This window comes from Scyliorhinus torazame, chromosome 6 (genome assembly GCF_047496885.1).
Source record: "Scyliorhinus torazame isolate Kashiwa2021f chromosome 6, sScyTor2.1, whole genome shotgun sequence".
Taxonomy (NCBI): domain Eukaryota; kingdom Metazoa; phylum Chordata; class Chondrichthyes; order Carcharhiniformes; family Scyliorhinidae; genus Scyliorhinus; species Scyliorhinus torazame.
In genome coordinates this window covers 114638238-114664479 of record NC_092712.1, presented here as the reverse complement: position 1 = coordinate 114664479, position 26242 = coordinate 114638238, and the positions used below count along the sequence as shown (strand labels likewise).

Genomic DNA, 26242 nt, shown 5'->3' with positions numbered 1-26242 from the left:
CTTTCCTTAGCCTAACTTGGTCCGCCACCTTTAGGTGCGTCTCTTGGAGCATAACCACGTCTGCCCTTAGTCCTTTCAAATGCGCGAGCACTCGGGCCCTTTTTATCGGTCCGTTCAGGCCTCTCACGTTCCACTTGATCAGCCTCACTAGGGGGCTACCTGCCCCCCTCCCCTGTCGACTAGCCATTACCTTCTCTAGGCCAGTCCCATATCCCGCCTCCGCGCTCCCGCTCGCTCCCCCAGCGTCGCACACCATCCCCGCCCACCCACTCTTTAGCCATTTCCTTTTGGATTTCCGCAGCAGCAACCCAGTTGTCCGTCCCCCCCCCCCCCCCCCCCCCCCGTATGGGGGAACTCCCATCCGCCTTGGGCCTGTCTTTCCGCCTTATTCTTTCTGGCGCGGGAACATCCCTTTACCTGACCCGCCTCTTATGGCGCAGCTCCCTTTCCCCTCCCCCTCTCCTTCCCTATTCTCCGACTATGTCCCGTCTTTCCCCCCTCACCGGCGCCCACATTTCCCCAATGTCTCCCCCCTTCCCTGTTTACTTCTCAATTAACTTCCACCGTAACATTAACAAAAACAATAACAATAACATTTCCTGCAGCATCAGTCCCTCAGTTCCGGTCCAATTTCTCTTCTTTGATGAAGGACCATGCTTCCTCCGCCGTCTCGAAATAATAGTGTCTCTCCTGATACGTGACCCATAGTCTTGCCGGCTGCAGCATCCCAAACTTCACCTTCCTTTTATGCAACACCTCTTTGACTCGGTTGAAGCTCGCCCTCCTTCTCGCCACCTCCGCACTCCAATCCTGGTATATCCGTACCACAGCATTCTCCCATCTGCTACTCCGCACCTTTTTAGCCCATCTCAGGACCTCTTCTCTGACCTTAAGGCGGTAAAATCGCACGATTATCGCCCTCGGTGGTTCTCCCGCTTTTGGTCTTCTCGCCGGAATCCGATTTGCCCACTCCACCTCCATGGGGCCCGCAGGGGCCTCAGCACCCATCAGTGAGCTCAGCATCTTACTTGTGTACTCTCCACAGTCCACTCCTTCCACACCCTCAGGGAGACCTAGTATCCGAAGGTTCTTCCTTGGCACTCCGTTTTCTAGGGCCTCGATCCTTTCAGTACACTTTTTATGAAGTGCCTCGTGCGTCTGAGTCTTAACCGCCAGGCCCAGGATCTCGTCCTCAATATCTGTCACCTTCTGCTCCACCACGAGGAGCTCAGTCTCCTGGGTCTTTAATGTCTCCTTGAGCCCCTCAATTGCCTGTAGCATCGGGGTCAGCACCTCCCTCTTCAGCAGCTCCACGCACCGTCTCACGATTTCATCCTGCTCAGGCCCCCATGTCGCCTGCGCTTTCTCCGCCGCCATCTTGTACTTCTCTCTTTCTGACCCTTTGGTCGACGATTCCTCGCGCTGCAGCAGCCGCCGCCGGTTTTTTCCTCCTTCGTTTGGGGGGGACTCCCTTCTCACACACCCCACACCGGGTTGCGTCGTCGAAAAATTCCCCGTTGGGGCTCTTAAAAGAGCCCGAAGGTCCGTCGGAGCTGGAGCCGCCGAAGCGTGCGGCTAGCTAGGCATCACCGTAACCGGAAGTCCCTTCAGTGGCCTTGATGAGATCTTTTCACAGTTGTTCCCTCTGCTGCTAGAATTCACCTTTGATACAGGCCCTCAGGTCAGCTTGCAGCTTTAAGCTTGCCCTTCCCCCGCCTGCATGCTGGAAGAGGCCCTGTTTATCCTGCAGTTGCAGCCAAATCTTTTACTGTTTCCGCCGTGTCTGGCAACCAAGAGGCATACCCTTCCTGGGGGACACTGTCGGGGGAATGTTGCAGCCTTCTTCCCACACCGGGAAATGGCAAACAAATGCCGTGGGGGCCCTGTATCGAGCCCAAAAGTCTGTTCCAAGCAGGGGCTACCGAATATGCGACCTAGCTCTGCATAGCCGCACCCGGAAGTCCCTGATTCCCGTATTAATCAAGAACCTATCCATCCTTAAACACACTCAGTGATTTGGCCTCCACAGCCTTCTGCAGCAGATTTCCACAGATGTACCACCCTCTGGCTGGAGAAATTCCTCCTCATCTCAGTTTAAAGGATCGCCCCTTCAGTCTGAGGCTGTGCCCTCGGGTTCCAGTTTTTCCTACTAGTAGAAACATCCTCTCTACGTCCACTCTATCTGGGCCTCTCCGTATCCTGTAAGTTTCAATAAGATCGCCCCTCATACTTCTAAACTCCAATGAGTACAGACCCAGAGTCCTTAATCTCTCCTCTTATGACAAGCTCTTCATTCCAGGGATCATTCTTGTGAATCTCCTCTGGGCCCTTGCCAAGGCCAGCGCATCCTTCCTTAGGTACGGGGCCCAAAACTGGTCACAATACTCCAAATGGGGTCTGACCAGAGTCTTTTAATAATAATAATCACTTATTGTCACAAGTAGGCTTCAATGAAGTTACTGTGAAAAGCCCCTAGTCGCCACATTACAGCGCCTGTTCGGGAAGGCCCGGTATGGGAATTGAACCGGCGCTGCTGGCATTGTTTTGCATTACAAGCCAGCTGTTTAGCCCACTGTGCTAAACCAGCCTCTCAGAAGTAGTAATAATAATAAGTACATCCCTGTTCCTGCATGCTCGACATGAAAGCTAACATTGTATTTGCCTTCCAAACTGCCGACTGAACCTGCACATTAATCTTCAGAGAATCTTGAACAATGAGTCCTGTGTCCTTTTGTGCTTCTGATTTCCTAAGCCTTTTCCCATTTGGAAAAAAATCTATGCCTCCATTCTTCCTACCAAAGTGCATAACCTCACAAAAAAAAAAACCTCCCTCTTTTGAGAGACCACCCCACAAGACACACTACCTTCCACCAAATAAAGGATGTTCAGACTGGCCTCACTCACGAGAGCTCTGACAGCAGTTAAAACAGTCAAAGTGGGAGACCCACATCAGGAGAAATGACCAACTCCGCCCTAAAGGGGAGTCCAACAAACTCCAGTCCTCAATAGGAAAATACACAGTCCGCCTGGGCCTGAAGAAGAAAAAGGTGCAGCCAAGAATAAAATTTAAGAACTATGACCATGAGTAACCTTCCTCGAACGTAGCGAGGACAAACTAACCTTACCACCTACACCCTCCCCCCTTCCACCCACACCCTCCTCCTCCCTCCAGGGATATATTAAAATAAGGAAACTGTACACAAATCCTGAAAACCATATTTGGCTGAACATGATTAAAACCTTATTAACTCCGGATAACCAATGGTGCAGGACACCACACTCAAAACACCCACACCCTGTCAAACAATAGGCTAACTGGGGTCAGACACACCCCATGTCAGAGTGTGGAAAATTAGGTAGAGTTGCCGAAAATCTTCATTTTGAGTGAAGACAGGACTAGATATTGGGCAATACCCTTACCGACATAGTTAAGACTCTTACATCCATTAACAGATACCAGAGGGTGTTTAGCATATGTGCAACTATACCAGGAATATATGCTCTTGGGATTGGGGAACGGGGGTAGGATAGATGAAAAAAACCTTGTTGGAAATGGTTACTTAAAATATTTTTGTATGTCTTCCTGATATCTTTACAGATGGTTGGCAGAGCAGCACACCATTTTCCATGCTATTCCGGGTCTTTTTAGACCATCTCCTATTGATCGAATTAAATCTTGTGTTGCAAACCCTGTTTACATCAAAGAAATGGATCAGTCTGAAAATTCATTGCACGTTGGCTACACTGCCTTGGAGATGAGAAGCAAAATGTTGGCACTGGAGAAAGCTGACCTCTGTATCTACAATCCTCTTTTTGGATCAGACCTACAGTACACAAATAGGGTAGGAACTCAAAACGTTAAGATAAATGTACTGTTTAAAACAAATTATAGTATTAACCACCATGTTTCAGTCATTCTGACAGAAGCATAATAATGTGTTTACTTTGGCTTCTGAAGTAGGTCACCATAACACCATGAACAATCTTTGTTTCTTTCTCATTCATCTGTGGTACAGTGAGGAATTTTCAATAGCTTCACTAATTATTAGTGCAACTAGAAAGCAGGCTGGATGAAAGGCCGAACAGCATTTCACATAAGAAATGTTATGTTGCGAGTTTTCTGAAAAGTTCTTGCCTATTATGCTGACAGAACGTGTTTTATATGTTGTTACGATCACTGTTGATTTTACTGTTGGACGGGAAGGTCGCTGAACTCTGGAGCTCTGGCTCAAAAGCCCGCAACTCTTTCAATTTTTTTTTAGAAAACATGGGTGAACAGCCACAGGACTGCCAATTAGCTTTTCGCAACTATTACGGGCCAGGGATTAGAGAACCCCAAAGTATCTCATGGAATTCACCTGACCCAGAACTTTAAATAGATTTTGGTTATGGGGAGCACAAGTGCCCACTTTACAGGTGTGGTGCAACAGAGAATTAAGGGTATTTTTAAACAGAAACAATGATATTCAATGAATTCAGTTCACATTTTTAAACACACAGTAAACATCTTAACTATCAACACTAATAATCCCTACAGATACAATATTCTGTAAGTAACCCTTAATCTTTCTTTGCAACATCCATAAGACAAATATCCTCTTCAACACAGACATCCGGTTTAAATTCTCTATTGAGAGCAGTTATCACTTTTAAACTAGCAAGTGATTTGAAGACATTCCTTTCATGCAGGAAGAAATCAGAATTACACCTGATTTTGCTGGATGCAGCTCCCAATCTGCAAAACTAAACTAAACACACCCTGCAGCTGACAGCCCAAAGTGTAAGTAAAACGGACAGTCAGTCCAGCTCCACCCACACTCTGACATCACTGTAGCTATTTGACAAACACCCATTTCTTAAAGGTACACCCACTGCAGCTATTTGATAAACACCCATTTCTTAAAGGTACTCTCACATGACACAACAGAAAAAACATTTATTAAACATGAAATGTTTGACTATAATACAATACATCTTCACTCTCACATATCTTCACAAATGTATTATCTGAGGAAGGATATTATTGCTATAGAGGGCGTGGGAGAAGGTTTACCAGACTGAATCCTGGGATGGCAGGACTGACTTATGAGGAGAGATTTAATCAGTTAGGATTGTATTCACTGGATTGATTGATTGATTTGATTTATTTTCACATGTACCGAGGTGCAGTGAAAAGTATTTTTCTGCATACAGTCCAGACAGATCTTACCATACATGAAAAAAATGTAAATACATAGGCACTGGCATCGGGTAACATACGGAGTGTAGTACCAGTCAGGAGAGATGATGTGTGAAGAGATCAATTCAGTCCATAAGAGGGTCTTTCAGGAGTCTGGTAACTGCGGGAAAGAAGCTGTTTTTGAACCTGCTGCTGCGTGTTCTCAAACTTTTGTATCTCCTGCCCAATGGAAAAGGTTGAAAGAGAGAATAGCCCGGGTGAGCGGGGACTTTGATTATGCTGCCTGCATTCCCAAGGAGCGGGAGGTGTAGAACGGGTTAATAGATGGGAGGCGGGTTTGCGTGATGGACTGGGCTGTGTTCACAACTCTCTGTAGTTTCTTACTGTCTTGGGTCGAGCAGTTGCCATATGAGGCTATGATGCAGCCAGATAGGATGCTTTCTTTAAAAAAAAATTTAGAGGTACCCAATTCTTTTTCCAATTAAGGTGCAATTTAGCGTGGCCGATTCATCTAACCCGCACACCTTTTTTGGCTGTGGGGCTGAGATGCAGACGAGGGGGAAATGTGCAAACTCCACACGGACAGTGACCCGGGACCGGGATTGAACCTGGGACCTCGGCGCCGTGCGGCAACAGTGCCGCCCAGATAGGATGCTTTCTATGCTGCATCTGTAAAAATTGGTATGAGTCAATATGGACATGCCAAATTTCCTTAGTTTCCTGTGGAAATATAGGTGCTGTTGAGCTTTCTTGGTCATAGCGTCGATGTGGATGGACCACGACAGATTGTTGGGGATGGGCACACCTAGGAATTTGGAGCTGTCAACCATCTCCACCTTGGCACCATTGGTGTAGACAGGGATGTGTACGATATTTTGCTTCCTGAAGTTAATGACCAGCTTTTTAGTTTTGCTGACGTTGAGTTAGAGATTGTTGTTGTGACACCATGCCACTAGGTTCTTTATGTTCAGAAAAATGAGTGGGGATCCTATAAAAACCTATAAAATTCTAACAGAACTAGACCGGGTGGATGCAAGAACGATTGTCCCATCGGTGGCAGTGTCCAGAACCAAGGGTCACATTATGTTTACAAGAAGCAGTTGGATATAGCACTTGGGGCAGATCAAAGGATATGGCGGGAAAGTGGGATCAGGCTATTGAGTTGGATGATCAGCCATGAATGGCAGAGCAGAGCCAAATGGCCTCCCCTGCTCCTATTTTCTGTGGTGCTATATCTGCAAATTTTAAAGATAACACCGGTTACAAAATATATCTTATTGTTATAATGTTTTCAGTAAATACACAGTCCGTGTAATCCAAGAGGCTAACTGTGGTCAGACACCCCACTCTGAAACCACGTAGCAGATATCCCCCAATTGAACTCCTCAGAACTCCGTAGATGACTATTACACATGCGTTTCCAAACACCATTTTGAAAAGACCCACCTCCAGAATCTTCTTCCAAACAACAATTTTGTTTTCTCTCTCAGTTGTTTTCAGCAAGGATGCACTTCCAGGATTTCCCACTCTCCTTTCAGTATTCCTTTGTCTTGAATTGCCACATGCATTCATGTTTCCACACAATCTGTCAGGCATCCATCCACCAATACAACACTATTTCTTCATACGCTATACTAAGGATACCAACCTTTAGGATTGCTTCAGATACTTGGGGCACAATTTACTGGAAGTTCATGCCAGCCGGATATTCCGTCCCACCAATGACGCACGGGTTTCCCATTGCCCATGGCGGGACTAGAAAATCCTGCTTGTGGGCCACCTCTGCTGCCGATAAACCTGTGGTCTCGCTAAATCCCACCTTAGTTTCTCTCTGGGCAACTTCACCAGGTCTGCACTTTCCAGCTCTGTATTTAACTTCAATGAACAGTGCCTTGTTCAAATTCCAGTTCCCTTTTGTTCCTTTGACTTTAATCTTCCTGGAAACACCTCTTTTTTCAATCCCAGATTTCTAGAACTAGCTGTTCTTTATTTTCTGAGACTTGTTTTCTTGCCCATTACGCCATTGTTCTGGTTCTGCTTCCGGCAGAGCTGTGAGAACTGCCTTGTTTCAGTTAAATCTAAACTCAAAAACCCTTCCTAACCTAAAGGTGATCCCTGGTTGCTAAGCCACTGTTCAGTCCTTCTTTAGATTTGTTTGCTTTTCGTATTGTAAACTCTCAAATCGCAATGCAGACACAGTTTAAATTTAAACCAAAACCCTCATGCTCGCAAACACCTTTCTTTAACATGAATCTAACTAAAGTTTGAACTCTTTCTTACACAGAAATACTAAATTAAACATCAGCCGATACCTTATTTTTAATATCCAACAATACAAACATAAAACTGCCTCTGCTTCCTGACAATGCAGTGCATAATTATTTTCTCCAAAAAGAATTAAAAGTAATTACAGGCAATCCTGCTGGTAAATTTTGATATCCTATGTGAATTTACCATCATGACACTGCGTACACCACTGGAAAACTAGAAAGGGCTGTCACAGTTACCTGTTTTCTTCCAAACCAGTAATCTGATTTTCTTTGCTCTTGAGGGCATACATTTTTCCTATCTTCTCTGGCTCACCAGCTTATTCTTGTAGCTCTTTGCACACCTTGTTGCTTTTGCAGTCTTGCTTTTCGCTTTTACTTGATGAAGGTGAACTTTTGCATCATTTAAAATCTGCTTTTAAGCAGATTGCAGGTTTTTCCAATTCTCAACTTTTCTATATTTACAGCATCTGTTTTTCTGCCTTCCCCAAATACTTTTTTTTCTTTTTTAAAGTAAATTTAGAGTACCCAATTATTTCTTTTTCTAAATTAAGGGGCAATTTAGCGTGGCCAATGCACCTAATCTACACATCTTTGGGTTGTGGGGACAGTGACCCAGGACCGGGATTCGAACCTGGGTCCTCAGCGCCGTAGGCTGCAGTGCTAACCACTGTGCCATGTGCCGCCCTATTCCCCAAACACTTTTTTAAAAACATGTTTGCTTTTCTCATTCTTAAGTTCTGAAGAAGGGCCTTGCTTAAAATTTTTACATGTCTCTTGTCTTCATTGCTGTTTACTGATCTGTATTTTTTTCTACCATTTTACGGTTGAATTGATTATCTGGTCATTTTTTACTCAAAGTCGGAGGCAGTCCAGTATTTTAGGATAAACTAAATAGGAATAATGAATGTCTGTGATTGCTGGTGTCTAACAGATAAAGATTTGCAACAAATCTTTCATCACTCGGCAATCATTTCATTGGCCAGTGTTTTAAATGCAAAGAAGCCGAATAATACATTTCCTTCAAGATACTCTTGTCAATTTTCCTTCTTATGGGGGAGCACGTGGCACAATGGTTAGCATTGCTGCCTACGGTGCTGAGGACCCGGGTTCGAATCCCGGTCCTGGGTCATTGTCCGTGTGGAGTTTGCACATTCTCCCCATGTCTGCATGGGCTTCACCCCCACAACCCAAAGATGAGCAGATTAGGTGGATTGGCCACGCTAAATTGTCCCTTAATTGGGCAAAAAATAATTGGGTACTCTAAATTCATTAAAAAAAAACAATTTTCCTTCTTACTCTTGTGAAATGTTAGGACCTGTAAAAAATACTCCATTTCTAAAGATACATTTGCCTATATTCTGAAATTGGGAACTGTTTACAGTCATCTGATTAGGTGGTGGCTAATATGGTAATTACCTTTCATTTTTCCATGATTTTACTTGTAGGTAGATAAAGTGGTTATAAACCCATACTTTGGTTTGGGAGCTCCTGATTATTCCAAGATACAGATTCCAAAACGTGAAAAATGGCAGCGTAGTATGAGCAGCATAATGGAGGACAAGTAAGTATAGAAATAGACTAAATTTCAATTGAATATCATATTGCTGAAAACATGTTGGGATCTCATAGATATGGTTTGATAATTAACGTTGATTTGTATTTTGATATTAAAAACCAACTTGGTATACATGTCAATGCCAACTGTTAACAGTACTGCACAATATTTAGGAATATTTTTATTGAAGGCATTTTTGATATATACAAAGATACAAAAGCTAAATCTCGGCTACTGGTAACAAAACTAACAATCCACCCCCCTGTCATCCAAAGCCCACCTCCTTTTTACCCTTCCCCTCATACCCCCTCAATAAAACAAAACTCACCCACCCCCCCCACGCTTCAAATCAGTTTAAATACGTCGATAAATGGCTTCACTTCAGGGTGAACCCCTCGCCCCTCTTCCACTCCCAAGTATGGTCAACTTAACTTTTTCCAGGTGCAATAATTCGGCCAGATTGCTCACCCTTACCCTCGCTTTTGGCGGCTCCGAGTCCGACCAACTCAACAAAATCTGTCTCTGTGCTATCGGGGGGGGGGGGGGGCGGCAAGACACTGGCCTGTCTCCCCACCTGCACTCCTGGATCTACTGACACTCTGAATATCGCCACCTCCGGAATCTGAGCCACCCATCTTAAAAGCCCCTTAGGACAAGCTGAAAACATATGCGCATGGTTCATCGGCACTAACCTCACCTAACCTTCATCCCTGAAAAGAACCAGCTCTTCCTCGAGACTGTCATGTGGGCTCTGTGCACCACCTTAAACTGGATGAGGCTTAATCTTGCACACGATGAGGAAGCATTCACACTCTGTTCCCAGCTCTTCCTCCCACTTACGCCTGATCTTCTTCACAGGTGCACCCTCCCTATCCACCAGCTCTGCATATATATCCGCCACTCTCATCTCTCCAATGTCAAATTCGGACAACAGCTTTCTTGAAGCACCAATGGTGGCAGGTCTGGAAAGGACAGCACCTCTTTTCTAACAGATTCCCTCAGCTGCAGGTACCTGAACCTATTTCTCTTAGGCAATTGATAAATCTCCTCGAGCTACCCCAGGCCTACAAACTTTCCTGCCACAAACAAGTCCCTGAAGTACTCTATCCCCACCTGCTGCCACCCCCCAGAATCTCGAGTCCATCCCTCCGGCGCAAATCTATGGTTGTCACATATCGGAACCCACAGCGACATGTTTTCCAGTCCGAAGTGTTGCGTGCTCTGGTTCCAAACCTTCAATGTTGATACCACTACCGGGCTCATGGAGCACCTGAACGGCAGGCATGCCAACAAGGTGCCCTCAATCTGGTCCGCCTACACCCCCTATCCACACCCAACGTGATGTTTGTTTGCTGGCCAGTAGTAATTCAACATGCTCGGCAAAGTCAGGCCCCCTCCCCCTTCATCGATCCCTTTCCAGAAACATCCTCCTCACCCACAGGGCCTTCCCTGCCCACATGAACCTCAATCATCCCGTTCACCTTTTCTAAAAAAGGACTTGGGAACAAAGATGAGGAGGTTCTGAAATACGAACAGCAACTTGGGCAGCACCATCATTTTCACCGTCTGTACACTCCCTGTCAAAGCTGAGGGCAACACATCCCATCTCTTGAAGTCCAACTTCATACCCTCCACCAATCACGCCAAATTCAACTTCTGCAGCTGGGCCCAACTCTGCGCCGCCTGTATCCCAAGACAGCGAAAACTCACCCCCACCACCCAGAAAACCACTTCCCCGGCCTACTCTCCTGCCGCCTGAAATTATATAGAACACCTCGCTTTTCCAAACGCCACAGGTCCACCCCTGCCATACATTCCTTGAACCCTATCAACTCTTTCGCAGTGGCCAAAACCTTCAGGGACGTGGGCACGACCGGTCTAACCTAGGATCCAGAACCATATTGAAATCTCCTACCATAATCAGCTGATGTATGTCCAGGTCCAGAATCTTCCCTAAACCCCGCCTCAAAAAATCTATGTCATCCCAGTTTGGGGCATAAACATTCACTAGTACCACAGACGTCCCCTCAACTTCCTGCTAACTATCATGTATCTGCCTCAGGATCAGCTACAATACTGTCGACCTCAAAGGTCATCCTCTTGTTGACCAGCACTGCCATCCCATCATCTTCATATCCAACCCCGTGTGGAAGACCTGCCCCACCCACCCCTTGCTCACCCTCGTCTGAACCCCCAGCTTCAGGCGTGTCTCCTGACGAACCATGACGTCCACCTTCAAACTCTTTAAATGTGCGAAAACACGCGACTGTTTAACAGCCGGTTCAGCCTCTGTACATTCCACGTAATTGCCCGCCCTTCCTTGCCAGTCAGCCATGTTCCTTCTTTACCCAACTTCTCCCTCCACCCAGCATAGAGCCCTCCACCTTCTGGAGTGCCAGGCCCTGCGCTTCCAGCTTCTGCTCCACACTCGATAGTTACCAAAAGTGGCTCCACCACCTCAGCCAGGTCCTCTGAGGCCTCCTTCCTCTGCTGCTGAAACTTGTTCAAAAGGTTCATTAGCTGCTCTGTAGATCACTGGGCGGGCAACGATGCCCAGCGCCTTCTGCCATCTTTTTCTTTGTTGCACCTCAACTATTCTCTCCCCACCAGAGGAGTATTTCAATCATTCAGTGCGTATGCACCATTCGCCAACAAAACACCCCTCAAATCGGGTGGGGAAAGACCACAAAATTCCACCTCGAGAGCGAGCCACCAAATGTGCAACCACTCAATCCATGGCTGTCGCCGGAAGTCAACACTACGCAATATCAAGATCGATATCTGCAACTAATTGGTAGCAGTACTTGTTCAACTATAGTTTTGTGGAAATATTGTGGGGGGGAATGAAGTTTTGTTCTAGCATCTCTATAATTGGGAAAACAAAACTAAATGTTATTTTTCAGTGTGAATATGAAAAGGCTGTTGTGAATGGAATACCTGGTAGTAGTATTAGTTAACTGACCTGTTATGTTAAACATACTTTTTGTGATTTGCTTTATCTGAAACTATTGGAATCCATTTTTTGGAAATCAATGAGTTGTAAGTTATACTTGCTGGCTTGAAATGTTGATGGTGGTGGAAGGATCAGGAAGATGCAAGCCGTTGATTGTAGGGGGGCACAGTTAACGTAACCTGGTTGTTACTGAGGAAAGGCAAGTTATGATGTAAATCAACTCAAACTAACCTTCTATTGGCTAATTTAAGAGTGGACGAGGCATGTAAAAAGATGAACTAAAGATTCATTATTTTAACTAGCCGAATATTGAGGGAATGCTATATTGTTGGAGGTGGTATCTTTTAGATGTAGAACTGAGGTCCCACTTACCTCCTCTACAAATGGATGTAAAAGATCCCGTGGCACTATTTGAAAAGGAGATTTCTTGTGCTATGGTTGGCATTTATCCCTCAACCAACTGTAAGAGTCCTTCCTGTGTATTTCCTTTATTCCCATTTATTTTATTGTTTTGGTCCGTGGATCAATAATTGGGATGTGCCTTTTAAGTAGAGAGAAGAAAGTAGGGAGAAGAAAGCAGAAGAAAGTTTAAAACAGCATGCTTGCCAGGCTGCATTGTCAGGCTTTGTGTTTGGGAGAAGGAGAAGCCAGACTCTTTGGCACTAAGTAGATGGACGGAACCAGTTTTGGAGGGAATCCATTTGGTTGGTTAACTGGGGACCAGTGGGTTGGCCAGGGATAGTGTTCTGCCTGACAACAGTCAGTGATTGGTTCCCAGAGCCTTCCAGAAGTGACCAGGCCTCAAAAGTGAAGGGAGCTGTTTTCTCTCTCTGCCTGCTGTCTGGTCGTGGAAGCTAAAGATCTTTTGCTAGCAGCTTATTCCTCTTCAGGGGCTGAAGTAAAATAACTGGTCTATTGTTTTGAAGTGGAAATGCCGGCGTTGGACTGGGGTGAGCACAGTAAGAAGTCTTACAACACCAGGTAAATGAGGTTTCACCTCGGGTTTCACCTGAGGAAGGAGCAGTGCTCCGAAAGCTAGTGATTCGAAACAAACCCTGTTGGACTTTAACTTGGTGTTGTAAGACTTCTTATTGTTTTGAAAGCAGTAAGTGTCGAGCATATCCTTTGCTGTGAACCTAAAATTATGCTGAGTCTGCAGGGTAGGTAGACCACCTTGCCTGAGAAGATCATATCAAGCCTGGAAGAAAGGAAGTACAAAACCAGAAGCCTGAACTTCAGAAAGACATTGACGGGAAGTCATCCCTGTGCATCAAAGATCCCTATCTTTTTATTTTACTGATATTTTCTTTCCCTTTCTACCACCCTTTCCCATCTATATGGCTTATCTGTGTGTTGTGTAAAGAGTAGGCTGAGTTAGAAAAGGTGGTGGGTTGAGAAATGGGTAGTAGATAGTCAGATACGTTTTCTGACTGTTTAACTAAAGATACTGTTCATAATAAAAGGTCACTCGAGTTTTAAAGTTACACACGTGGTGACTGTAGTTTATTGGACTCAACCAAAGACCTCAGATATTTAAATAGATCTAAATTTCACTGTGGTTGCGACTCCGGGTCAAGTGGGGCTGTAACACAACACTGCTAAAACAAATCATCTATTCATCTATTTAATTGCTTTTTTGGAACCTTGTTATGCATAGGTTGGCTGCTGCATTTTCTACATTACAACTGACAATTCAGAAGTGTTTCCTTGGTTGTAAAGCATTTTAGGACATCCTTGGACCATTTATATTTCATATATATGTATGCCAGTTCTTTTTTAAATGGGAAAGTTCAAAGGTTGTAAGGAAACATTTACTGATAATTTATTGGAAAAAAAACATTGATTTGAATTGTATACATGTCATTCTGAAAAGATTTTAAAGTGAATTTGATTTCTCTTTTAGGGATCGACAGTGGGTGGATGATTTTCCCCTGCATCGTAGTGCCTGTGAAGGTGATACAGATTTACTGAGCAAACTTCTAGACAGTGGCTTTTCAGTAAATCAGTTGGACAGTGATCACTGGGCTCCTATTCATTATGCTTGTTGGTACGTTGTTTGGCTTCAACTTAAACTTTGATAAGCTTTGTTTTACCACTTTTCTAGTTGTTAGCTTTGGATAAAGCCATGAATACAGTGTGTCACAAACTTCTATTTCCCTGACTTGTGCAGTGCGTGGTTTCCCTATAACAGCATGTTTAAATGAAGGAGCTTACCATAGATCTTGGTGTTCCACTACAGTGTGTTGGAATTTGTGATGTTGCACCTTGACTCTGTCATAAAGGTTACCAGTCTTAGTGTATTGCAAGCATTAACTTGTACATACACTTAGCCATCTGTTTTTTGTCTTGATGAAACCATATCATCTGCTTCAATATTCAGCTAGAGACCCCAAAGTATTTAGCTTAATTTCTGTATAACCAAATACATGTCTCTGTATTAAAATTTTACCGTTTTGAGGTCCCTAACTTTAAAGAATAGCCCCGGATCATATGAACAATGAACAGATAAAAATGCAGCACAGGAACAGGCCCTTTAGCCCTCCAGGCCTGCGCTGACCATGCTGCCCGTCTAACTAAAACCTTCTACACTTCCCGGGTCTGTATCCCTCTCTTCCCATCCTCTTCATGTATTTGTCAAGATGCCCCTTAAACATCACAGTGTACCTACTTCCACGACCTCCAGCAGCGAGTTCCAGGGACCCACTTACCCTCTGTGTAAAAAGAAAACTCTCTCGCAAATCTCCTCTAAACTTTGCCCATCGCACCGTAAACCTATGTCCCCTAGTAATTGACTCTTCCACACTGGGAAAAGGCTCCACTCTGTCCATGCCCCTCATAATTTTATAGACTTCTATTAGGTCGCCCCTCAACCTCTGTCATTTCAGTGAGAACAAACCGAGTTTATCCAACCTCTCCTCGTAACTAATGCCCTCCATACCAGGCAACATCATGGTAAACTTCTTCTGTACCCTCCCCAAAGCCTCCATATCTATATCTTTCTGATAGTGTGATGACCAGAATTGAACACTATATTCCAAGTGTGGCTTAACTAAGGTTCTATGCAGCTGCAGCATGACTTGCCAATTTTTATACTCAATGCCCTGGCCAATGAAGGCGAGCATAAATGTATGCCTTCTTTTTTAAAAAAAATATATTTTATTCAGATTTTTTGGCCAAACATAACAGTACAAAGTTTTTCCTTTTTAACAACAATAAAGCAATATAAATAACAGTGGCCTGTTTTTAACAAATAAATAAATAATATATAACCAAAAAACTAAATGGCAACTGCCCCCCCCCCCGGGTTGCTGCTGTTACCTTCCCATTCCCTCTATCGTTCTGTGAGGTAGTCAATGAACGGTTGCCACCGCCTGGTGAACCCTTGAGCTGAACCCCTTAATGCGAACTTTATCCGTTCTAGTTTTATAAACCCTACCATGTCATTTATCCAGGTCTCCACGCCCGGGGATTTGGCTTCCTTCCACATAAGCAATATCCTTCGCCGGGCTACTAGGGACGCAAAGGCCAAAACATCAGCCTCTTTCGCCTCCTGCACTCCCGGCTCTTCTGCAACCGTGAATATAGCCAACCCCCAGCTTGGCTCGACCCGGACCCCCACCACCTTCGAAAGCACCTTCGCCACCCCCACCCAGAACCCCTGTAGTGCCGGACATGACCAGAACATGAGGGTGTGGTTCGCTGGGCTTCTCGAGCATCTCCCAGACCTATCCTCTACTGAGCCATGCTCCAGTCATATGCGCCCTGTGTAGAACCTTCAATTGTATCAGGCTTAGCCTGGCACACGAGGACGACGAGTTTACCCTACGTAGGGCATCAGCCCACAGCCCCTCCTCAATCTCTTCCCCCAGCTCTTCTTCCCATTTCCCTTTCAGCTCATCTACCATGATCTCCCCCTCGTCCCTCATTTCCCTGTATATGTCCGACACCCTACCATCCCCCACCCATGTCTCTGAGATCACTCTCTCCTGCGTCGGGTGCTGCGGGAATTCCCTCACCTGTTGCCTCGCAAAAGCCCTTAGCTGCATATACCGAAATGCATTCCCTTGGGGCAACCCATATTTTTCCGTCAGCGCTCCCAGACTCACAAACATCCCATCTACGAACAGATCCCTCAGTTGCACTACCCCAGCTCTTTGCCATGCTCCAAATCCCCCATCCATTCTCCCCGGGACAAACCTATGGTTATTTCTTATCGGGGACCGCACCAAAGCTCCCGTCCTTCCCCTATGCCGTCTCCACTGCCCCCAAATTTTTAATGTTGCCACCACCACTGGGCTTGTGGTGCATTTCTTCGGGGAGAACGGCAACGGCGCCGTCACCATTGCTTGTAGGCTGGTCCCTTTACAGGACGCCATCTCCAATCTCTTCCACGCCGCTCCCTCCCCTCCTCCCATCCACTTACACACCATTGAGATATTGGCGGCCCAGTAATACTCACTTAGGCTCGGTAGTGCCAGCCCCCCTCTATCCCTACTACGCTGCAAGAACCCCCTCCTCACTTTCGGGGTCTTCCCGGCCCACACAAAACTCATAACACCTTTCTCAATTCTCTTGAAAAAAGCCTTTGTGACCATCACCGGGAGGCACTGAAACACAAAGAGGAATCTCGGGAGGACTACCATTTTAACCGCCTGCACCCTACCTGCCAGTGACAGGGACACCATGTCCCATCTCTTGAAATCCTCCTCCATCTGTCCCACCAATCTTGTTAAATTAAGCCGGTGTAAGGTTCCCCAATTCCTGGCTATCTGAATCCCTAAGTACCGGAAATCTCTTGTTACCTTCCTCAGCGGTAAATCATCTATTCCCCTGCTCTGCTCCCCCGGATGCACCACAAACAACTCACTTTTCCCCATGTTCAGTTTGTACCCTGAAAAATCCCCAAACTCCCTACGTATCTGCATTATCTCTGGCATCCCCTCCACTGGGTCTGCAACATACAGCAATAAATCATCTGCATACAAAGATACCCGGTGTTCTTCTCCTCCCCTAAGCACTCCCCTCCACTTCCTGGAACCCCTCAGTGCTATGGCCAGGGGCTCAATCGCCAATGCAAACAGTAACGGAGACAGGGGACACCCCTGCCTCGTCCCTCTATGAAGACGGAAGTAATCAGACCTCTGTCTATTCATGACCACACTCGCCACCGGGGCCCTATACAGCAGCTGTACCCATCCGATATACCTTTCTCCAAAACCAAATCTCCTCAGCACCTCCCACAGATAATCCCACTCCACTCTGTCGAATGCTTTCTCGGCATCCATCGCCACCACTATCTCCGCCTCCCCCTCTGGCGGGGGCATCATTATTACCCCGAGCAACCTCCGTATGTTCGTATTCAGCTGTCTCCCCTTCACGAACCCGGTTTGGTCCTCATGGACCACCCCCGGGACACAGTCTTCTATCCTCGTCACCATCACCTTGGCCAGAATCTTAGCATCTACATTTAAAAGGGAAATGGGCCTGTAGGACCTGCATTGCAGCGGGTCTTTTTCCTTCTTTAAAAGGAGCGATATCGTTGCCTTCGACATAGTCGGGGGCAGCTGCCCCCTTTCCCTAGCCTCATTAAAGGTTCTCGTCAAAAGCGGGGCCAACAAGTCCATATACTTCCTATAAAATTCCACCGGGAATCCGTCTGGTCTCGGGGCCTTCCCCGCCTGCATGCTCCCAATCCCTTTCACTACCTCCTCCATCTCAATCTGTGCTCCCAATCCCGCCCTCTCCTGCTCCTCCACCTTGGGGAATTCCAGCTGATCCAAGAAGCACATCATTCTCTCCTTCCCTTCCGGGGACTGAGCCTTCTATAACCTTTCATAGAATGCCTTGAACACCCCGTTCACTCTCTCCGCTCCCCGTTCCATCTCTCCCTCCTCATCTCTCACCCCCCCTATCTCCCTCGCTGCTCCCCTCTTCCTCAGTTGGTGGGCCAGTAACCGACTCGCCTTCTCTCCATATATACTGTACACCCTGTGCCCTCCTCCATTGTGCCTCTGCATTACCCGTGGTCAACAGGTCAAATTCTACGTGTAGCCTTTGTCTTTCCCTGTACAGTCCCTCCTCCGGTGCCTCCGCACATTGCCTGTCCACCCTCAAAAGTTCTTTCAGCAACCGCTCCCTTTCCTTACCCTCCTGCTTTCCTTTATATGCCCTGATGGATATCAGTTCCCCTCTAACCACTGCCTTCAATGCCTCCCAGACCACTCCCACCTGAACCTCCCCATTGTCATTCAGCTCCAAGTACCTTTCAATACACCCCCTCACCCTTAAACATACCCCCTCATCCGCCAATAATCCCATATCCATTCTCCAGAGTGGGTGCTGTTCTTTTTCCTCTCCTACCTCCAGGTCTACCCAATGTGGAGCGTGGTCCGAGATAGCTATGGCCGTGTATTCCGTCCCTGTCACCTTCGGAATCAGTGCCCTTCCCAAAACAAAAAAGTCTATCCGTGAGTATACTTTGTGGACATAGGAGAAAAACGAGAACTCCTTACTCCTAGGCCTACTAAATCTCCAGGGGTCTACTCCTCCCACCTGCTCCATGAGGTCTTTGAGCACCCTAGCCGCTGCCGGCCTCCTCCCGGTCCTGGACCTCGATCTGTCCAGCCCTGGGTCCAGCACCGTATTAACGTCTCCCCCCCCCATTACCAACTTTCCCGCCTCCAGGTCCGGGATACGTCCCAACATAAAATTTGCCTCATAAAATTTACATCATCCCAGTTCGGGGCATATACGTTCACCAGAACCACCGCCTCCCCTTGCAATCTGCCACTCACCATCACGTATCTACCCCCACTATCCGCCACTATGGTCTTTGCCTCAAGCAGTACTCATTTCCCCACTAAAATAGCCACCCCCCTGTTCTTCGCATCTAAACCCGAATGAAACACCTGCCCCACCCATCCTTTACGTAGTCTGACCTGGTCTGTCAGTTTCAGATGCGTCTCCTGCAACATAACCACATCTGCCTTTAATTTCTTTCGGTGTGCGAGTACCCGTGCCCTTTTAATCGGCCCGTTCAGCCCTCTCACGTTCCACGTGATCAGCCGGGTTGGGGGGCTCTTTACCCCCCCCCCCCCCCCCCCCCCCTCTCCCCTTGTCGACTAGCCATCCCCTTTTTTAACCCAGCTCCTCACCCGGTTCCCACATACCCGTATATCCCCCTGACGGCGCATTCCCGCCTCGACCACCCCACCCCATACCAGCTCCCCCTTCTCCTTAGCAGCAGCAACCCAGTTAACCCCCCCCCTCCGCTAGATCCCTTTCTAGCGTAGTTGCACCCCCCATGTTGCTCCCAGAAGTCAGCAAACTCTGGCTGACCTCGGCTTCCCCCCTTGTCCTTGGCCCCCACTGTGCGAGGCCCCCTCCTTCCTGCGTCCCTGTTCCCGCCATAATTACCATAGCGCGAGAACAAAGCCCGCGTTTCTCATTTGTCCCCGCCCCTAATAACCGGCGCCCACAGTTCCTCATCCTCTCTCCCCCCCCCCCCCCCCCCAACAACATGGGGAAGAGAGAAATGTTACAGAGTCGCAAGATTAACAACTTAAAAAATCATCCCCTCCCCCTTTTTCCCCCCCTCACCCCACATAATCACCCCACCACTTTGTCCCAAACGTTTTTTTTTCTCGCCCGCCTATTCCAGCTTCTCGTCCACAATAAATGTCCACGCCTCTTCTGCCGTCTCAAAGTAGTGGTGCTTCCCTTGGTGTGTGACCCACAGTCTTGCCGGCTGCAACATTCCGAATTTGACCTTTTTGTGAAGCACCGCCTTAGCCCAATTAAAACTTGCCCTCCTTCTCGCCACCTCCGCACTCCAATCCTGGTATGCGCGGATCCCCGCGTTCTCCCACCTACAGCTCCGAGTTTTCTTCGCCCATCTGAGGACCATCTCTCTGTCATTGTAGCGGAGGAACCTCACCACTATAGCTCGAGGTATTTCTCCAGCCCTCGGTCTTCGCGCCATAACTTGATAAGCTCCCTCCACCTCCAAAGGGCCCGCCGGGGCCTCCGATCCTATTAGCGAATGAAGCATCGTGCTCACATATGCCCCGACGTCCGCCCCCTCTGCGCCTTCGGGAAGACCCAGAACCCTTAAATTCTTCCTCCTCGAGTTATTCTCCAGCACCTCCAGCCTTTCCACACACCTTTTGTGCTGTGCCTTGTGCATCTCTGTCTTCACCACCAGGCCCTGTATTTCGTCTTAATTTTCAGCGGCCTTTGCCTTCACGACCCGAAGCTCCTGCTCCTGGGTCTTTTGCTCCTCCTTTCGCCCTTCAATCGCCTGTAATATTGGGGCCAGCAGCTCCTTCTTCATCTCCTTTTTCAGTTCTTCCACACAGCGCCGCAGGAACTCTTGTTGGTCCGGGCCCCATAACAAACGGCCACCTTCCGACGCCATCTTGCTTTGAGCTTGCCTTCCTTGCCACTGCTCTAGAGGCTCCCCCGCAATCCGGTCACTTTCCTCACCCTTTTCCATACGTGTCCGGGGGGGATTCCCTTCTGGTTTACCGCACAGTGTTTTTAGCCGTTAAAATTGCCGCTAGGGCTCCTATCAAGAGCCCAAAAGTCCATTCCACCGGGAGCTGCCGAAACGTGCGACTTAGCTGGTCATCGCCGCACCCGGAAGTCAACTGTATGCCTTCTTGACTACCTTCTCCACCTGCATTGCCACTTTCAGTGACTTTTTGATCTATACACCCAGATCCCTCTGCCTGTCCATACTCTTAAGGATTCTGCCATTTAATGTATTTCCCACCTGTATTAGATGCATTTCCTCACATTTGTCTGGATTAAACTCCATCTGCCATCTCTCCACCCCAAGTCACCAACCGATCTATATCTTGCTGTATCCTCTGACAGTCCTGATCACTATCTGCAATTCCACCAACCTGTGTCGTCCGCAAACTTACTAATCAGACCAGTTACATTTTCCTCAAAATCATTTTTATATATATATATATATATATATATATATATTACAAACAACACTGATCCCTACGGAACACTACTAGTCACATCCTCCATTCAGAAATGCACCCTGCCACTGCCACCCTCTGTCTTCTATGACCGAGCCAGATCTGTATCCATCTTGCCAACTCCCCTCTGATCCAATGTGACTTCATTTTCTGTACCAGTCTACCATGAATAACCTTGTCAGAGATCTTACTGAAGTCCATGTAGACAACATCCACTGTCCTATCTTCTTCAATCATCTTCGTCAGTTCTTCCAAAAACTTGATCAAGTTGGGGAAACACGACCTCCCCTTCACAAAACCATGTTGCCTCTCGCTAATACATCCACTTGCTTCCAAATGGGAGTAAATCCTGCCTTGAAGAATCCGCTCCAATCATTTCACAACCACTGATGTAAGGCTCATCGGCCTGTCATTTCCTAAATTATCCTTGCTACCCTTCTTAAACAAAGGAACAACATTAGCTATTCTCCAGTCCTCTGCAGCCAGTGAGGATACAAAGATGTCTGTCAAGGCCACAGCTATTTCCTCCCTTGCCCTCTTCAGTATTCTGGGATAGATCCCATCAGGTCCTGGGGACTTATCTACCTTGATGTCTTTCAAGACCCCCAACACTACCTCCTTTTTGATCTGGATGTGACCCAAAAGAGCAAAACAAAACATAAACATATCAAGCAAACATAGTACAGAATTTATACAATGGGTTTCTCCTGCACATATTAACCCTTCCCTATGTTTGTACAAATACTACCGGGAAAAAACCCCTCCCCCACCCACCCAAATATCCCCCCCCCTCCCTGGGTTGCTGCTGCTGCTGACCGAGCTCCTTCTAGCGCTCCGCGAGATAGTCAAGGAACGGTTGCCACCGCCTGAAGAACCCCTGCGCAGACCCTCTCAGGGCAAACTTTATCCTCTCTAGCTTAATGAACCCTGCCATGTCATTTATCCAGGCTTCCACACTGGGGGGCTTTGCGTCCTTCCATAATAGCAAGATCCTCTGCCGGGCTACCAGGGACGCAAAGGCCAGAATGCCGGCCTCTTTTGCCTTCTGCACTCCCGGCTCGTCCGCCACCCCAAATAATGCCAGCCCCCAACTTGGTTTGACCTGGACTTTCACCATCTTGGACATAGTCCTCACGAAACCCCTCCAGAACCCTTCCAGTGCCGGGCACGACCAAAACATGTGGACGTGATTCGCCGGGCTTCCCAAGCACCTCCCACATCTGTCCTCCACCCCAAAGAACCTACTCAGCCTCTCCCCCGTCATATGCGCTCTGTGAACAACCTTAAACTGTATCAGGCTGAGCCTGGCACATGAAGAGGAATTAACCCTACTCAGGGCATCCGCCCATAGACCCTCTTCAATCTCCTCCTCCCACTTGCCCTTCAGCGCCTCTACCAAAGCCTCCCCCTCTTCTTTCATCTCCTGATACATCGCCGAAACCTTGCCCTCTCCGACCCATACACCCAAAATCACCCTGTCCTGGATCCGCTGTGCCGGGAGCGACGGGAATTCCCTCACCTGCCGCCTCACAAACTCCCTCACTTGCATATACCTGAACGCATTTCCCGGGGGTAACCTGAGCTTCTCCTCCAGCGCCCCGAGGCTCGCATGCGTCCCGTCTATAAACAGGTCCCCCATCCTTCTGATCCCTGCCCGATGCCAGCTCCGAAACCCCCCATCCATCCTCCCTGGGACGAACTGGTGGTTCTCCCGGATCGGGGACCACACCGAGGCTCCCATCTCACCCCTATGTCGTCTCCACTGCCCCCAGATCTTTAGCGTTTCCGCCACTACCGGACTCGTGGTGTACCTTGTCGGCGAGAGCGGCAGCGGTGCTGTCACCAGCGCCCTCAGGCTTGTTCCTTTGCAGGACGCCATCTCTATCCTCTTCCATGCCGCCCCCTCTCCCTCTGTCATCCACTTACGGATCATCGCTACGTTGGCTGCCCAATAATAGCCCTCCAGATTCGGCAACGCCAGCCGTCCCCTGTCCCTACTACGCTCCAGAAACCCCCACCTTACCCTCGGGGTCTTGTTTGCCCACACAAAGCCCATGATGCTCCTACTTACCCGCTTAAAAAAGGCCTTGGTAATCATAATTGGAAGGCACTGGAACACGAAAAGAAACCTCGGGAGGACCGTCATTTTAATTGACTGTACCCTGCCCGCTAGCGAGAGTGGCAACACATCCCATCGTTTGAAGTCCTCCTCCATCTGCTCCACCAGCCGCGTCAAATTAAGTTTGTGCAGGGCCCCCCAGCTCCTAGCTACCTGGATCCCCAAGTACCGAAAGCTCCTTTCCGCCCTCCTCAACGGTAGGTCGTCTATCCCTCTTCACTGGTCCCCTGGATGCACCACAAAGAGCTCACTTTTCCCTACATTGAGCTTATAGCCCGAGAAGTCCCCAAACTCCCTTAGGATGCGCATGACCTCCACCATCCCCTCCACTGGATCTGCCACGTACAGCAACAGGTCGTCCGCATACAGCGACACCCGATGCTCCTCTTCCCCCTCGGACCACCCCCCTCCATTTCCTAGACTCCCTTAATGCCATGGCCAAAGGCTCAATTGCTAATGCAGACAACGGGGGACAGGGGGCACCCCTGCCTCGTCCCTCGATACAGCCGAAAATACTCCGACCTCCTCCGACCTCCACCGATTCGTAGCCACACTCGCCACTGGGACTCTATATAGAAGCTTAACCCAACTAATAAACCCCTCCCCAAACCCAAACTTCTGCAACACTTCCCAGAGATACTCCCACTCCACCCGGTCGAAGGCCTTCTCTGCGTCCATAGCTGCCACTATCTCCGCCTCTCCCCCCACCGATGGCATCATAATCACGTTAAGGAGCCTCCGCACATTGGTGTTTAGCTGCCTGCCCTTTACAAATCCCGTCTGGTCCTCATGAATCACCCCCGGGACACAGTCCTCAATTCCCGTAGCCAGCACTTTTGCCAGCAGTTTAGTGTCCACATTGAGGAGCGAGATCGGCCTACATGACCCACATTGCAGTGGGTCCTTGTCCCGCTTCAGGATCGGAGAAATCAGCGCTCCGGACATTGTCGGGGGCAGGGTCCCCCCCTCCCTTGCCTCATTGAAAGTCCTCACCAGCAATGGGGTTAACAGGTCCGCATACTTCCTGTAAAACTCAACCGGCAACCCATCTGGCCCCGGGGCCTTCCCCGCCTGTATATTTCCCAGTCCTTTAACCAGCTCCTCCAACCCAATTGGCGCCCCCAAACCAGCCATCTCCTGCTCCTCCACCCTCATGAAGCTCAGTTGATCAAGAAACGTTTGCATCCCCTCTTCCCCCGCTGGGGGCTGAGATCTGTACAGCTCCTCATAGAAGTCCTTAAATGCCTCATTTACTTTCACTGCACTCTGCACCGTAGTTCCCCTGCTATCCTTGACTCCACCTATCTCCATCGCTGCCATCCTCTTACGGAGCTGACGTGCCAGCATCCGGCTCGCCTTCTCCCCATACTCGTACTTCGCCCCCTGTGCCTTCCTCCACTGCACCTCTGCTTCAATAAGGAATGCATCAATATTCAAGTATTAAGAAGAATACAAAGTAAAACAATTCAACGGAATATTTTTCCCAGATGCGTAAAACATATTTTCTTAAAAATAGAGGAGATTTTAGTATAATCTGACTAAAATAATATTCGTATTTAATACTCTTATTTAATTTTTCTTTTGCCCATCAATTTGCTTTCTAGGTATGGAAAGGTTGAAGCTACTCGTTTCTTATTAGAAAAGGGAAAGTGTAATCCCAACCTTCTAAACGGACAGCTCAGTTCCCCACTTCATTTTGCAGCTGGTGGAGGACGTGCAGAGATTGTGCAGCTTCTACTGCAGCATCCTGAGATTGATCGGGTACAGTTCACATGATTTCTTAGCATCATCCTTTTAAAATCTTCATACGAACTAGAGTTTGAAACCTGGATCCTTTTTTGTGTTTGTCTTTTTTGAAGCAGGGTATTGTTATTTGTTGCTTATTTAAAAAATAACACCAGTTGTCTGATTGTATCTCATTGCTAATTTCAAAAGTACTTGCAAGTTTTGCAGCCGGTGGTATTCCAGGATTGTGTCAAAGCTGAAAAAATGAAGATGCTCAGATTTCCCTAGCTTCATTAAAGCATTGTTGCAGATGTAAATTGACACTGCACTGTCAAACTGCACATTGATTCATTTTATCCCTTTAATTTTCCTTTTATAGTAGTGTCTCTATAATCTTTTAGGCAATGCAGTGTACAAATAAACAGATATTTCCATAACCTTGCTCTTCACTACTTTGTTGGAACAATGTGATGAACCTATTGACAATTTCCAGTCCTACCATCTCAACTGACGCAAATAGCTTTCTTACAGTCTGTGCACAGCCAATCACAATAACAATGCAAATTTAATAGCTAAATAGGGTGAAAGCATTCCTTGTTAAAACGCTATTTATATATCTTGCAGTTTAGTGAATTAGAATGATGGGTTCTGGTGGTCGTATCGGGCTCCAATTTTTTAACCGATTATTCTTGTTTAATGCAGGAGCAGCGTTATTGCAATGAAATATCAGATCCTGATTCTCAATCCTGGAGTCTCAATCCATTAAGTGATGGTTGCCAAACTTGACTTGGTATCAGGGGTCAAGGGGATGCAGGGGGAAAGTGATTGATCATATTTGGTCGGTAGGCAATCTGTTCAGATGCAAGTTTGGCTTCTGGAGGGTGAGTTGAGGGGCGTCATTCAGAACATCTGTAAAAATCGACAATCCTTAGTCTTCAGTGATAAATAAACAAAATGAGATCAGAATGAGTGGGTAGATAGGTGATGGGCACAATTCAATGAGAAAGAACAAAAATAGACTGGCGTTTATAAAGAGCATTTTATGACTACCTGACATTTCAAAGCATTTTACAGCCAATGAAATACCATTCATAAGTATAATTGAGCAAAATATCAACGTACTGCAATATTAGACTGATCTACATCCCCAGTATGCCACGAAAAAGGAAAATGAGGAATGCAATTATGATGTGAAGTTCCGAAAGTCAGTATTTGGATCACACGTTTGCAGAATGCTGAGGAGAATAAATAAAGTTTCTGAAGCTACAGTGCCAAGTGCAAAAGACAGAGAAGTCAGACTGGACCAGGACAGGAGTTGAAGTAGCCATACTATGACAAGATGAGACTGTACAGCAAAGTGGTTATCCAATTGACATTTAGTGTCCACATCCTATTGGTCACAATACGTAAGCAGCCAGAAATATTGGTCCCAATACGTAAGCAGCCAA

General features: G+C 47.3%; 1 protein-coding gene across 2 annotated transcripts in view; it reads left to right on the top strand.

Annotated features, from left to right (window-relative positions):
• The window catches only part of krit1 (KRIT1 ankyrin repeat containing), an 81390-nt gene that overhangs the window by 36220 nt on the left and 18928 nt on the right, over nt 1-26242 (top strand). For both annotated transcript variants that reach the window (XM_072508694.1, XM_072508695.1), the window contains exons 6-9: nt 3599-3842; nt 8895-9010; nt 13861-14004; nt 24674-24830. In XM_072508694.1, coding sequence (XP_072364795.1) covers nt 3599-3842; nt 8895-9010; nt 13861-14004; nt 24674-24830 — 661 coding nt within the window. The remainder of the gene's footprint in view (nt 1-3598; nt 3843-8894; nt 9011-13860; nt 14005-24673; nt 24831-26242) is intronic.